At 46.6% G+C, this 14,360-nt stretch overlaps 2 protein-coding genes and 1 pseudogene across 3 annotated transcripts in view; 2 read left to right on the top strand and 1 right to left on the bottom strand.

Annotated features, from left to right (window-relative positions):
- GPA33 (glycoprotein A33) overlaps positions 1-4,676 on the bottom strand; it is a 50,431-nt gene extending 45,755 nt beyond the window's left edge. The window contains exon 1 of the mRNA XM_082438716.1: positions 2,037-4,676. Coding sequence (XP_082294842.1) covers positions 2,037-2,079 — 43 coding nt within the window. The 5' untranslated portion in view covers positions 2,080-4,676. The remainder of the gene's footprint in view (positions 1-2,036) is intronic.
- Positions 4,677-4,770: 94 nt separating this feature from the next.
- Positions 4,771-14,360, top strand: part of STYXL2 (serine/threonine/tyrosine interacting like 2) — a 32,984-nt gene continuing 23,394 nt past the window's right edge. Inside the window, exons 1-2 of the mRNA XM_082437171.1 lie at positions 4,771-4,911; positions 5,534-5,659. Of these exons, the coding sequence (XP_082293297.1) occupies positions 5,550-5,659 (110 nt within the window). The 5' untranslated portion in view covers positions 4,771-4,911; positions 5,534-5,549. The remainder of the gene's footprint in view (positions 4,912-5,533; positions 5,660-14,360) is intronic.
- LOC309648787 (dnaJ homolog subfamily C member 14 pseudogene) lies at positions 9,878-13,965 on the top strand (annotated as a pseudogene). Its single transcript has one exon. The product of its transcript is annotated as a dnaJ homolog subfamily C member 14 pseudogene (transcript).

The raw sequence follows: 14,360 nt of genomic DNA, 5'->3' as shown, positions 1-14,360 counted from the left end.
CAAGAATTAATGTGGGGCTTCCCTGGTGGCGCAGTGGTTGAGAATCCGCCTGCCAATGCAGGGGACACGGGTTCGAGCCCTGGTCTGGGAAGATCCCACATGCCGCTGAGCAACTAGGCCCGTGAGCCACAATTACTGAGCCTGCGCATCTGGAGCCTGTGCTCCGCAACAAGAGAGGCCACGATAATGAGAGGCCTGCGCACCGCGATGAAGAGTGGCCCCCACTTGCCGCAACTAGAGAAAGCCCTCGCACAGAAACGAAGACCCAACACAGCCATAAATAAATAAATAAATAAACCCAAAAGTTAAAAAAAAAAAAAAAAAAGAATTAATGCAAAAATAGCAGTTGGGCCAGGAGAACTGGTAGGAATTTAAATAGTAAATCAGCCATACTGCAGTCACAGAATGTTTAGTTCCTCCCTGAAGTACCTAGATAGCAGTATCTGATGCACATTTCCTGAGTTGTTTTACAGTTGCTAAAACCCCCAGCAAATGCAAGAAGTTAAGTACTGGATGACCACGAGTATGCAGCCCCCAGACCTATTGGAGCCTGAGGATTGGTGATGTTAACCCCTGTGACACCATCCTGTTACCTCACCATCAACCAATCAGAGAAATGTGACTCCCCTCCCTCACCTTGCTTTTAAAAATGCTTCCCTGAAACCTATTGGGGAGTTTGGTTCTTTTGAGCATAAGCCACCTGTTCTCTTTGCATTGCCCTTGCAATAAAACTTTCTGTGCTCCAAACCCCGACATTTCGGTTTGTTTGGCCTCACTGTGCATGGGGCACACAAACTTGGATTCGACAACACGCCCCAGTTTTGCCAGATCCCTGAAGCCCACAACAATTTCTAATTGCAAGCTGACACAGAGGAAGACAAGCACTGTATAATATCACTTATATGTGGAATCTAAAAAATACAACAAACTAGTGAATAAAACAAAAAAGAAGCAGCCGCACAGACATAGAGGACAAACTAGTGGTTACCAGTGGGGAGAAGGAAGAGGGGAGGGGCAAGATTGGAGTAGGAGGGAAAAAAAGGGTTATTATGGGATTATATGAAATCAGGTGTGTGAAATTTTGCTAGTTGTAAAGCACTACAGAATTTAAAGAATCTTTCATTCAATGAGAAATAATATGTTTAGTTTTAAAATGTGGCTGAATTTTAAAATAAATAAATAAATTGCAAGCTGATGAGATTCTCAGCATGTTCAAATACACTGAATTAAAGATACTCTTAAAATCCCCCCAACCCCCATCTCTCAACTTCCTTGCTCATTCTACTTCCTGTCGGTGCCCAGGACTCTAACGCCAAGACCTCCATCCTAACCCTTAGCACCCTGTGGGTCCTCACACAACGACTTTGCTATTTAGCACTTGATTTGGAGTCTACCATTATATCAGCGAATGTCTGGTTTTTATTTTGTGGGGTTCCCCCGTGTTCTGAGTTTTCAATGACCAGAGTATCAAGGGAGCTAAAGGGCTTTGGCCTTTGGAAAGGGTCATTCTATTTCTAACTGGCTGTTTTTCGAAGGGTTTGAGTCTTCTCTTGGTCTGTAAATGATATTGGGTAAGTTGCAACCTTTCTCTGCCTCAGTTTCCCTATATGTGATAACAGATGTTATCACTCTTACCATTGCCTCTTTCTCTGGTTTTAAGGCAATGATTAAAACCTCAGGTAGTGAACACAAATCCTGGATCCACACATCCTGTCTTTTCTGGGACAACCTTGATTTTAAATATTTTTGTCCCAATTGTCAGATCTTATGTCTGATCTGATGATGTGATTTGGGATCAGAAAATATAGTTTTGAGAGTACTATGAATTCTAGAAATGGGCTGGAATTTTATTTACTAATATGAGAATAAAAAACATTCTGATTCTGGGTGCTGGCCTGGAACCTGCTTTTTGAACGACAGACGTGTCATTCTGCCCAGCACGAATACAACTGTGTCATTGGAGGCCCTCCCTGGGGGGGCTCTGGGAGACCCTCAGCATTCAGCCGCTGTCTCGCCCACCCCTGGGCACTACTCACCTGCACAGAGCATCCACAGCACGGGCTGCGTCTTCCCCTCCATGGTCTTGCGTCCTCTCTGCCCCGAGTCCAGCCTGGGGTGGGCCCCTGACTTTAACCAGTCTGGGCTGACTGGTTAAAACTACGACGGCCTCTGGCCCAGTCCAGACTTCGATCTCTGTGGTTTCTCCCTTCTTGTCTACCTTTGCCCAGCCTGGCCCCCATGGCCCACCCCTCAGCTGGACTGACAGGTGAGCTCACCTGTGGGACTGGACTCCTGCTCCACCCACTTCACCAAAGGCCCCACCTTCTCAGTTACCTCCCCTGCCTTCTCTCCACCCAGCAGGTGGGCAAAGTCCTGAGCTTCTCACTATCACGTGGGCTTCGCCTATAAGGGACAGGAAGTTGCCGCCTCGTAATATGAAGGGAAATGATCTCAGAGGAAGGGTTTCAAAGCCAATAAAAGAAGGGTGTTAGTCACAATTGCTGAAATACTTCGAGGCATAATACGATCTGTTAATCTACTTCCCTTCCTGGTCTACCTCACCACCACCCCACAACCACGCTAGAGACACAGTCATGAGGAAGACTGAAAATCTCTACCCCCAGAGAACTACTAATCTGGTCAGGGAGGAAGATAGTATACAAGCAACCAAGATAGTCAGAAATACAGTGATCAGTTTGTCTCAGTTTGCTTGGAACTCTCCCAGTTTTAAAACAGAAGGTCCTATGTCCCAGGAATGTCTCCATCCCAGGCAAACTGTGATGGCAGGTCACCCTACTTAAAGAGTGCCAGGGCTATGGGGAGAATGACCTGGGAAATGACATAGATAATGAAATTGGGGCAGTGGAAGGGGTTCCACCTTAGACCTGGGTGATCAGAACAAAATGAGTATTACGATTCTCTATTTTACAAACAGGCTTCTAAGTCTCAAAGAATTTAAATGGATTCTCCAAGGTCACACAGCTAAGAAGTCGTTTTCTGATTTCTAGTCCACCAGGCTAGGGACCCAGATGTCACCCTCTGTGAGTTCCGGGGTGGTGAGTAAGGGTTTAAAGGGTATAAAGAAGACAGAAGCCCTCTGTCCTCTCTCCTCCTATGTGGTCCCCTCTTTATCTGCTGCCTCTCTTAGGTGTGTTGGCCCTCCATCTTTCCTCCACCTCCCACCCACCTTCTTCTTCCCTATGCTGGGGGTCTGTCATCTTAAGCCTCGCCCTGACTGATGCCACCCTTCAGTCCTCTGCCCCATTCCCATCCACTCTCCATCCCTCCCTCCTTCCTCTCACCTCTTTCTCATACCACCTTTCATCTTCATGGAACCTTGAAGTCTGGAGGTGAATTGAACTCCCATGGTTACTCAGTTGTGGTCATTCTTCCATCCTTCAACAGACACTCACTGAGGCCCTATTTGACGCCCAGGACAGGTGTTTGGCCATTGGTGATGCCATGTGCCTCCTCAGAGATGCCTTCCTGGACCACTCTATCCAAAGAAGCCCCCATCCCAGCTTTGCCAAGTTTCTGCACACAACCCTGTTTTCTTTCTTCAAAGCTCTAAGCACTATATGAAACTAATTTTTGCTACCCCAAAACTTTTTCCATGCCAATCCCTCTGGAATTCCTTCCCCCCACCATATCTGCTGTTGTAATCCAACATGTGCTTTAAAGGGCAGCTCATATATTATCTGTTCTTTCATGAAGCCTTTCCTGACTTCTTCAGCCAGAAGGGCTCTCTCCCGCCTTTGAACTCACACAGCACTCTGGATCTCTCTTGGGATACTAACTTAACTACATTCTGCCTTCTGCTTGAGTTATTTTTGGTCTGTGTCTCATTCCTCCTAATAAACTGTGAGCTCACTCATTTATTCAGCCAATTGTTATTGCACCAAGCATTGTTCCACCTAGCTGGGAAGAAGCACCATTTTAAGTCTGTAATTGTGTGTCTTACTAACTTTGATCAAGTATAGAGCCTGATGCATAATAGATATCAGTGGGTATTTGTGAATGGGCAGACAAATGGGTGAATGGATGGATGGAGGAACGGGGTCATTATAGAATGTGCGGGGTGAGGGAGTGAACTATTGGGTTATTGGACTTTGCTTTGATCGTAATGATGGTGGGAATTGGTGTAGTGGAGTAGGGTGGGTTATGAGCACATTTGAAGTTTACGAAGCTCATGGAAAGTTTATATCACCCAGGGTTGCCAGTTGACCATCACCATGGGAGGTGAATGTGGGGCAGAGGTTGTGGAAGGGGTGCACAACTGTCCAGTTCAGTATCCAGAGTCATCTCTGTCCAAAGAAATGGAGCCCTGGTCCCAAGAAATGACTACCCTGTAGTCTCACCACGATGCTCTCCCAACATCTATCAGAAGACCCTCCCCATTCCATATATCTGGTATTTTTTTTCCAACCCCTTCTCTGCTGACATGGGGTTAAAGTACAATTTATTTTATTCTTCTAGATCTTTGGCTTTAGATTATCTTCAGGAAGCACTTTGAATGGCAGCCCCAGGCTGGAAGGTATGGAGAGAGAGCCCAAATCAAACTTTTTCTTTAGGCCTCTCTGTCTACGAAGAATGAACCTCTCCCAACTCTGCTGTTCAGTGTCAGTGTCCAGAAAATCAGCCAGGAGGGAAAGAGTTAAGTGGGGCCTGCTTTCGGGTCTGGGTCCTGAGCCTGCATTCCTTCCTCCCAGAGATCTGCCAGGCTGTGGGACCAGAGGCTAAATTTAGAAGCTAGCTAGGGTTTCCTGTGAACAGCTGTCCTGCCCCTCAGAGAAGGAACACTGGAGAGGGGAGGTCGGTCCCTCTCACTGGTCGGAGCTCCTGGCCATTTCGTCTGGTTCCCTCAGCCCTTGAGTGGCTGCCCCGTGGTGTGGAGACACAGTTAGATCAGCGGTGAGTGTGCCTCTCCCTTCATTTTGTTCTGTGAGCCCAGGACTTACAAACAAAGGGGCAGCAGCTCTGCCCTGAGTGTCAGGGCCCAGCCATGTCTGGGACCAGCTCCTGGGGGATCTCATATTCCTTAATAGGCTGTGGGATGGCGCCTGAGCTAAAGGTAGTGGCTCCTGTGACCTTGGTTAGAGACGCTGAAGAAGGCATCTTCCCGGTAAAGACAAAAGATTGTGTGTGTGTGTGTGTGTGTGTGTGTGTGTGTGTGTGTGTGTGTGTGTATGAGAGAGAGAGAGAGAGGGAGAGAGAGAGGCAAATTTCTGGTTCCCCTCACTGCTTTCTTGCTGGCATCTGTGGAAGGAGCCAAGTTGTCACTTCTTAAATCTTGCGACTCCAAGGTGGGCTGTTTACACGGCCGGCCGGGGTGTGCATCTTGGTGCCCTGATAACAGTAGCTGGATCAAGTCTGACTGGGTTTTCCTCATGAGTGATTTCCCCACCAGGCTATTAACACGTGGTGACTTTCCCATTCCTAGTTCCACTGAGGTGACATCACTGACACACCCTTTCCCCCAACAAAACCTCCAGAATCAGGTTTTCTAACTGCCCTTTTCATGCCAAACCTACAGAGGCTGACAGGCTGTCATGGCAACAAGTGGGGACCCAGAAGAGGAGCAGGTAGTCCCAGGTGAAGAGGATGAAGCCAATGTGAGAGCCGTGCAGGCTCGGTACCTCCGGAGCCCCTCCCCCAGCCAGTAAGTGTGCACTTGTTGAGTTCTGCACCCCTCCAACCACGGCAGGAGTGGGCTAGGGAGCATGACGACAAGTGGGCCCCAGGGAGCCTGCAGCCACCACCTTAAATTCACTCATTCAGCAAACATTGTTGAGTATTTTTACGTGTCATACTCTCTGGAGGAAGCAAACATGCGCACAACCACACTGCAACATGGCATGGTAAGTGCTAGGATTAGCATGCCTAGGGTCTAGTGGTGGGGTGGGGGTGAGTGGGGGGGGCGGGCAGGAAAAGGAACACCTGGGCTTGGAGTTGTCATAGGAGGCTGCCTGGAGGAGATGATGCTGGACTTGAACCTCAAAGGATGAGTAGGAGTCTGGCGGTTCTCCCTGGATGATAGTGCTTGAGTTCCTAGAACTGAGGTTGGAAACGGGGATGGTAGACCACAGATCACAGTTGCTTTATTTTTTCTGTTTTTTGTTTGTTTGTTTGTTTGTGGCATGTGGGTTCTTAGTTCCCCAACCAGGGATCGAACCCATGCACGGAGTCTTAACCACTGGACCAGCAGGGAAGGGTAGACCATAGATCATAGATAAGAGAACGCATCAGGACAGGAAGAGGACCCTAAGACATCAGATCCTAGTACTAAGATGATTTTGTATCTGTGATCAAGCTGTGTCTTTCAAACCGGGATTTGTGCATGCCTGGGGGTAAGTGGCAGTGTGTCCAGGGGTAGATGACCACATGCATCTTCCTGGAGGGTCTTTTTTATTTTGTGACAAGTAATTTTAAAGTTTCTTTTACATAAAATCATTGAGGATATATGATGACGTAGAATGAAAGATTTGTGTAAAATTTTAAGAAAAATCATAAGGCATCAAAGAAATGCTTAATTGCCTGCTAAAGCAGTAGTGTATGTGCCTATCCTTTTTCTTCTGCCATAAATAATAGTAGGGGATCTGACTTCTAATCTTAGCTCTGTCACCAAATTTAGGTGAAGAACCACTTTAATTCTTGAGTCTATGCCTCCTTACCTAGAAAAAGGGAAAGACTCAGAATATGTCAAGGTAACTTTACATCAGAGCACCTCTGATTCTGCTTGACTTTCCTTTTCCTCATGTCTCCTGGGGCCTTGCTGGCTCCTGCTTCTCAGGGCTCAAACAGGCTTCCCCTTTGGAGTGAAATGGGAGCAAAGGCAGCTGCTCATCATCCAGGGGCCAAGGCACTTTGTCCAAATGGAGCTTGGGGACTTTTACTTTAAAATGGAGCCTTATGTTCTACTTAGAAAAACTGTTAGGATTGAGAGATTTAAAATGTAGCCCTTCCCTCTCTACACTCCCAGACAAGGCAGAGGTAGCGTGCGGTGAGTCAGGGTAGGCGATGGCTTCGTGTAGTAGTTAGGCTAATGCCAGCTGTAATAGCAAATGGACATTTCTTTCTCACTCAAATACATTTCAGAACAGGTACCTGAGCAGTGATTCAGGAACTGAGGCTCCTTCTATCTTGTAGATCCTCCATTTTAAGGCCCGACTTCTAAAGTCGCTGTGTTTGTCAGCAACAAGACAAAGTGGGGAAGGGCGCGAAGAATCTCTCAGGAGGTTTTTATGGGCCAGGCCTGAAAACGGCCATTCTGCTTCCGCTCGTATTTCATTGGCTGGACCTCAGCAAGGCCATGCTTTCTTGTAAGGGAGGACGGGAAATGAGGTCCATGAGCCCAGGGAAAAGAAGTGGGTTTGTGAACACACAGCAGTCGCAGCCCCAGTAACCCCTCTAGGCAGTTAATATTCGTGTTTCCTTTAATCCCACTCATAGAGCACACTTATTGTCTCCCCAGGGAGACAGCCCCAAATCCCATTTACCAACTGCTGCAAAATTCAAAGGCTAGGTTCTCTGGAGGGCATGCCTCCTCCCCCTCAGGGCTGAATGCAGCTCCTCATGGTCTGACCAGGATAACTGCAAAGAAACAGAAACAAAAACAGAACTCCCATAGGATAAAAGGAGGCGTGGGAGATAACAGCAGCCATCAGTCCATATAATTAATGAGCCTGTTGAGCGTCTTTGCCCCAGAAGTGGGGAGACCTCCTAGCGGTGACTTTGATGTGACCCTTGGGGTGGATTTCCTTTGTCTGCTGTTCTCTGGAGCTTCCAGCTTCATCCCCTGAGGCTTTTTCCTTGTCTTTTATTCTCCACAGCCACATCTGAAGCGAGGTTGGAGAGGGTGTCTTCCGTGAAGGCTGTATAGCTTTTACAGGCTTGTCCTGCTTATGGAAACTTGGGGGTCCAAGGGCTGTTTTAAGGTTTATACCACCCAAAGGTCTTTTTTTTTTTTTTTTTTTTTTCCAAAGGCTTTTTAAGTCTCATGGTTTCTTGGAAAATGTGATCTCTTCAAAAACTTAATTGGTTTCTGATCTACAGAGACCAGACAACTCCATGTGCCAGACACCACACCCATAGTTCTTTCCCATATATGTAATCTTCAATCCTAATTTATTTCTTTGCTTTCTTGTCTACATGTTTCACTCTCAGCTTAATGACAGGTATTTTAAGAGATTATCTGAAACTTTACATTTGAGAGGGAAGTTCAGGATGCATTTGTAATTTCTAGTATAATTGTTAAAAGTTATTTAGAAGGTATAGCCAACCAGCTAATGAGGGGTGGATGCAATAATAAAATATAATCAATCCAAAAGAAGTCAAGAGAGGAGAGAAAAAATAATATAGAAAAAGAATAACAAATAATAAGAAAATAGAAGGATGGAAGATTTAACCCCAAATATATAAGTAATTACATTAAGCATAAATAGACTTACTACTGCAATTAAAAGAAAAAAATTGTCAGACAATTCTTTTACAAGCCTACACACTTTTTACAAGAGATACACCTTAAAAAAATAAAGATGTACAAAGGTTAACAAAGGATAGAAAACTTATACTACACTGTTCTGGTTACTATTGCTCATAACTTCAAAACTTAGTGGCATAAAACAACCATTTTATTATGTTCACAATCTGGAACCTGGACAAGGCACAGTAGTGTGGCTTGTTTGCTTCAAGATGTCTGGGGCCTCAGCTGGAAAGACTTGGAGACTGGGGGTGACTTTAAGGCTGGGGGTGACTCAGCAGCTGGGGACTGGTGTCATAGAGACATCCTCATATACTTGGCACTTCATGTCAGGACCTCAGCTAGGCAATTGGCCTGAACACCTAACATGGTCTTTCCATATGATCTCTCCGTGTGGGCCAGTGTGGGCTTTCTCAGAGCCTGGGAGCTAAATTCCAAGAAAACAGGACAGAAGTGCATTGATTTTCATGATCCAGCCTCAGAAGTCACATGAAGGACCACAAAAGTTCAAAAGGAGGCAACATAGGCGCCACCATTCCACTGAAGAAGTATCAGGGTCACAGAGTAAAGAGAGCATGTGGGATGGGATACATTGTGGCCAACTTTGGAAAGTATCAGCCGCCATAATCACAAACACTAACGGAAAGCAAGCCAGTAAAGTGATTTATTGATATAAGACAAAGAAAACTTTAGGGTAAGCATTACTGGGGACAAAGAGGGATGTTTCCTAATAACTTAAGGTTCAATTCACCATATAATAGATATATTCATTTTAAATTTCTATGATCTGATAAAGTAGCCTCAAAATACATAAAACAAAAAAATGACAGAACTGAAGAAAAAATTAGAATTCACAGTCTTAGTCAAATGTACATTTTTAAAAACACAACCTCAGCAACTGATAAAATGAGGCAAAAAAAAATAATCAAGAATATAAGATATGTAAACAAAACAATAAACAAAGTTAACCTAATTGGCATTTATAGAACATGTACCCAGCAACTGCAGGATATAGATTCTTATCATGTACACATGGAATTTTTACCAAAAAGATCATGCACTGGGCCATACATATATCAACAAATTTTTTTTTTTTTTTTTTTTTTTAAATTTTATTTATTTATTTTTTTGGCTGTGTTTGGTCTTCGTTTCTGTGCGAGGGCTTTCTCTAGTCGCGGCGAGCGGGGGCCACTCTTCATCGCGGTGCGCGGGCCTCTCACTGTCGCGGCCTCTCTTGCTGCGGAGCACAGGCTCCAGATGCGCAGGCTCAGTAGTTGTGGCTCACGGGTCCAGTTGCTCCGTGGCATGTGGGATCTTCCCAGACCAGGGCTCGAACCCGCGTCCCCTGCATTAGCAGGCAGATTCTCAACCACTGTGCCACCAGGGAAGCCCTATCAACAAATTTTTAATGCTTGAAATCATACAAAACGTGTTTTCTGACCTTTGCAGAATTAAGCTAGAAATCACTAAAAACAAAAATACACAATAGAAATTCCAAGAGTTTGCATCCAAGAGAGCAGGACGGAAGTGCATTGATTTTCATGGCCTAGCTTTAGAAGTCACGTGAAGGACCACAAAAGTTCAAAAGGAGGCAGCATAGGCTCCACCACTCTATTAGAGAAATATCGAGGTGACACTCTAAAAAGAGCAAGTTGGATGGGATATATTGAAATATATGGATAACAGAAATTCAAATTAAAACCACAATTCAATAGTACTCCATACTTGTCAGACTGCCTAAACTTTAAAGACCAACAACAGCAGACATTAATGAGGATGTGAAACAATCAGGACTCTCCTGTTCATTGATGGTAGGAGTGTAAATTAGAATAACCATTTGGAAAACTATTTCATAGCATCTAAACACATGCTTGTCCTGTGACCCAGCAGGCTCACTCCTGATACATTTTTAACAGAAGTAAGTACATATGTGCACCGGAAGAGAAGTACTAATACTAGAATGTTTTAGCAGCTAACAGTCATTAAGAATATAGAATGCTTAGAGAGAGTGAACGGGAGGTGGAGCCGGGGGAGCTGCTCTTGGAGCTCCCCCTGGCCCTCGGCCCAGCTGCTCGAGGGGGGAAGAGTTACCGCCACTCTTCGGCATCAGAACTTACCATGATGGCTGTGACCTAAAAGCCTCAGGAAGCCCTGGGGTCATGGCCCAGATGCACCCAGGAGAAGGAGCGCTGTGTGGAGCCCACCACGGTGGTGGTGCCTCCCTCAGGACTTTAGGACCCTCTGTGGACCCTGAAATACTTTCATTCTCAGGACTCAGGGACTCGGCTGGGCCTGCTCCTGATGGTACCCACTGCCTCACAGAGCACTCTAGTCCTAAGTACACACAGCTCCCAAATCCAGCCCACTGGTCAGATCCAGGCCCTCCAAGGGGTGCAGGAGCCCCTAGGGATGGAGAGGACCGTGATCAGCGTGAGGCATCTTCAGAAGAGTCAGGACTGGACCAGGAACTCTCCAGAGAGAAGGAGGCTGGCTACCAGGAGGATGGGCACCCTTCTTTTCTTTCCATTCCACCTGCTTGTAACTGCCAGGGAACCCCTGGAATCCCTGAAGGGCTTTACTCTGAGGGAGGAGATAGCTCTTCTAGCAACTTTTGCCACCATTGTACCTCTCCAGCTTTGGGGGAAGACGAAGAGTTGGAAGAGGAATACGATGAGGAGGAACCTCTTAAGTTTCCCAGTGAATTTTCATGTGTGCCCAGTGGAGAGAAACCTGCACCCCGGAGACAACGGCACCGCGTTCCAGCCAAGGAGGATAGTCGGGAGGGTGGATGCAGAGATCCCAGATCCCCTGGTCGACATCGGCTGGGTGGGAAACGGAGTCAGGCAGATAAGCGCAGAGGACTGGGAGTGTGGGGGGCAGAGGAACTGCGTCAGCTTGGACAGGCAGGCTTCTGGTGGCTGATTGACCTGCTGGTATTAGTGGGGGAGTACGTGGAAACTTGTGGCCATCTCATCTATGCTGCAGGCAGCTGAAAGGCAGTGATCTGGACCTTTTTTGGGTCTGGGTGGGAGTCTGGGCAGGGCGGCTGGGGGGCAGGGCCCAGGTGATGTTCCAGTTTCTGAGTCAAGGGTTTTGCTATGGGGCAGGGCTGTTCACCCGTTTTCTTAGGCTACTGGGTGCTTTGCTGCTCCTGGCTCTGGCCCTTTTGTTGGGCTGTCTACAGTTGGGCCGGCGGTTTCTGGTAGGACTGAGTGACCAGTTAGGCTGGAGGGGTAAAGCCACCTGGCTCTTCTCTTGGCTGGCTTCTCCCACCTGGCAGCGGTGCCTGATTCTGCTGAGGGAGAGCAGGCCGTGACAGCAGCTGGTAAGAATAGTTCAGCTGGGGTTGGCTGGAGTTGCCTTGGGTCAAGCAGAGGACCAATAGGCAGGGGAATGCACCTGTAGCTAGTGGCCGCTACTGCCAGCCTGAAGAGGAAGTGGCTCACCTGTTGACCATGGCTGGGGTTCCTGAGGATGAGCTAAACCCTTTTCATGTGTTGGGGGTTGAAGCCACAGCATCAGATGTTGAGCTGAAGAAGGCCTATGGGCAGCCGGCAGTGATGGTTCATCCTGACAAAAATAATCATCCCCGGGCTGAGGAGACCTTCAAAGTTTTGCGGGCAGCTTGGGACATTGTCAGCAACCCTGAAAGACGGAAGGAATATGAGATGAAGCGAATGGTAGAGAATGAGCTGAGCCGGTCAGTGAGTGAATTTCTGTCCAAGCTGCAGGATGACCTCAAAGAAGCAATGAATACTATGATGTGCAGCCGATGCCAGGGAAAGCCATAGGAGGTTTGAAATGGACCGGGAACCTGAGAGTGCCAGATACTGTGCTGAGTAGTATTAGGCTGCATCCTGCTGAGGAAGGAGACTTTTGGGCAGAGTCAAGCATGTTGGGCCTCAAGATCACCTACTTTGCGCTGATGGATGGAAAGGTGTATGACATCACAGAGTGGGCGAGATGCCAGCGTGTGGGAATCTCCCCAGATACCCGCAGAGTCCCCTACCACATCTCATTTGGTTCACGGATGCCAGGCACCAGTGGGAGGCAGAGAGCTTCCCCAGATGTCCCTCCTGCTGACCTTCAGGATTTCTTGAGCCGGATCTTTCAAGTACCCCCAGGCCAGATGTCCAACGGGAAATTCTTTGCAGCTCCTCAGCAGGACCCTGGTGCCACTGCAGCCTCCAAGCCCAACGGCACAGTACCCAAGAGAGAAGCCAAACCGAAGTGGCGGGAGAAAGTGAGGAGGCCCTTCCAGCGCTGACACCCCCTCTCTTTCCGCAAGTCTATGTCAGGGAGTCAAAAGGGCTGCGTACAGCACAGGCTGGAGTTTGATTTATTTTTAAATATTTAAAAAAGGGAAAATTTTAAGCTCAAATTGTTCACTCAGTACTTATAGGAAGCTCTGGAACTACTCTCCCTCTTCTACCAGCACCCGGGAACTGAATCTTCTCTTCTGACAATACCAAAGAAATAGGGGGTGACTAGAACAAAGAACCTAGGGCCTGGACCTGTGCTGGATGATCTCTCCCATAGTAGTGTGGAAACTGGGCATTTCCCTGGGGTCTGTATGCCTTTGTCTTGTCTTTTGCTACTACAGCAGATGACACTTTCCCCCCTCTTTAAAAAAAAAAAAAAAAGAATTTAGAATGTTTAAACAACATGATAAACTGTCCAATTAACAGTAGGCTAGATAAATAAAGTCTGGTATATATATTTGAATACTGCCCTAGGGAATAGGCATTTTATTAAGTGTCTATCACTTCGATGTGATTGAGCTGCTCAGATTATTGGTTGGGGAGGGCAATCAGTGAGTGAGAGCTGGCTGTGAAGGTGGAAGGCGGGTCACTGCAGGGAAGACCAATTCTGCTGGTGTCAGAGTTGCATGTAAAGTGAGCCTGCCGAAGAACCAAAGCATTTATTAATAGAGACTTTCTAACAGCATTCAGTCCTTAGCCCTTCCAGCTGCCAGTTCCCTTCCTAGACAAAGACAGGCTCAACCTGAAAGCCCCACTTACATGCTGAGCTCCCTAAAAGCATGGTCCCACATACAGATCAAATTTTCTCTGGGTTCCCAGTGACTCTTCCTGAATCCTATCGGTTTTGATGTCCTTCACGGTTTGTGTACAGTATACTCCTTAGCAACTGGTTTTTAGAAGCTGATCCCAAATTGGCTAGCCCTTTTCAGAAATTTTTAAGGAAGGCAAACACACAGTAACACTTCATGGACTATCCCTTCCTGCAATTATCATAAAATCTGAGGCATAAACAGCTGCATTGACTTTTGAGTCATCATCCAATCAATCCCACTGCATTACACAGCACCAGGCTTAAGCCAGCCCAGATGACTGAGTCTACAGTACCTTTAAAAATGAAAAGATAACCCACAGGCTGGGAGAAAAAAATTGCAAATCACATATCTGATCAAGAACTCGTATCCAAAATATACATTAAAAAAAAAATCTCAAAACCCAATAAAAAAGAAACAACTCTGGGCTTCCCTGGTGGCGCAGTGGTTGAGAATCTGCCTGCCAATGCAGGGGACACGGGTTCGAGCCCTGGTCTGGGAAGATCCCACATGCCGCGGAGCAACTAGGCCCGTGAGCCAAAATCACTGAGCCTGCGCGTCTGGAGCCTGTGCTCCGCAACAAGAGAGGCCACGATAGTGAGAGGCCCACGCACCGCGATGAAGAGTGGCCCCCACTTGCCGCAACAAGAGAAAGCCCTCACACAGAAACGGGGACCCAACACAGCCAAAAATAAATAAATAAATAAATAAATAAATAAATAAATAAATAAATAAAAATTAAAAAACAAAAAGCTTAAAAAAAAAAAAAAAAAGAAACAACTCAATTTAAAAATGGACAAAAGATTTGAA

The sequence above is a fragment of the Balaenoptera physalus genome, assembly GCF_965194825.1.
Source record: "Balaenoptera physalus genome assembly, chromosome: 1".
Lineage (NCBI taxonomy): Eukaryota > Metazoa > Chordata > Mammalia > Artiodactyla > Balaenopteridae > Balaenoptera > Balaenoptera physalus.
The sequence above is the reverse complement of the archived record's forward strand: the minus strand, read 5'-3'. Positions and strand labels throughout refer to the sequence as shown.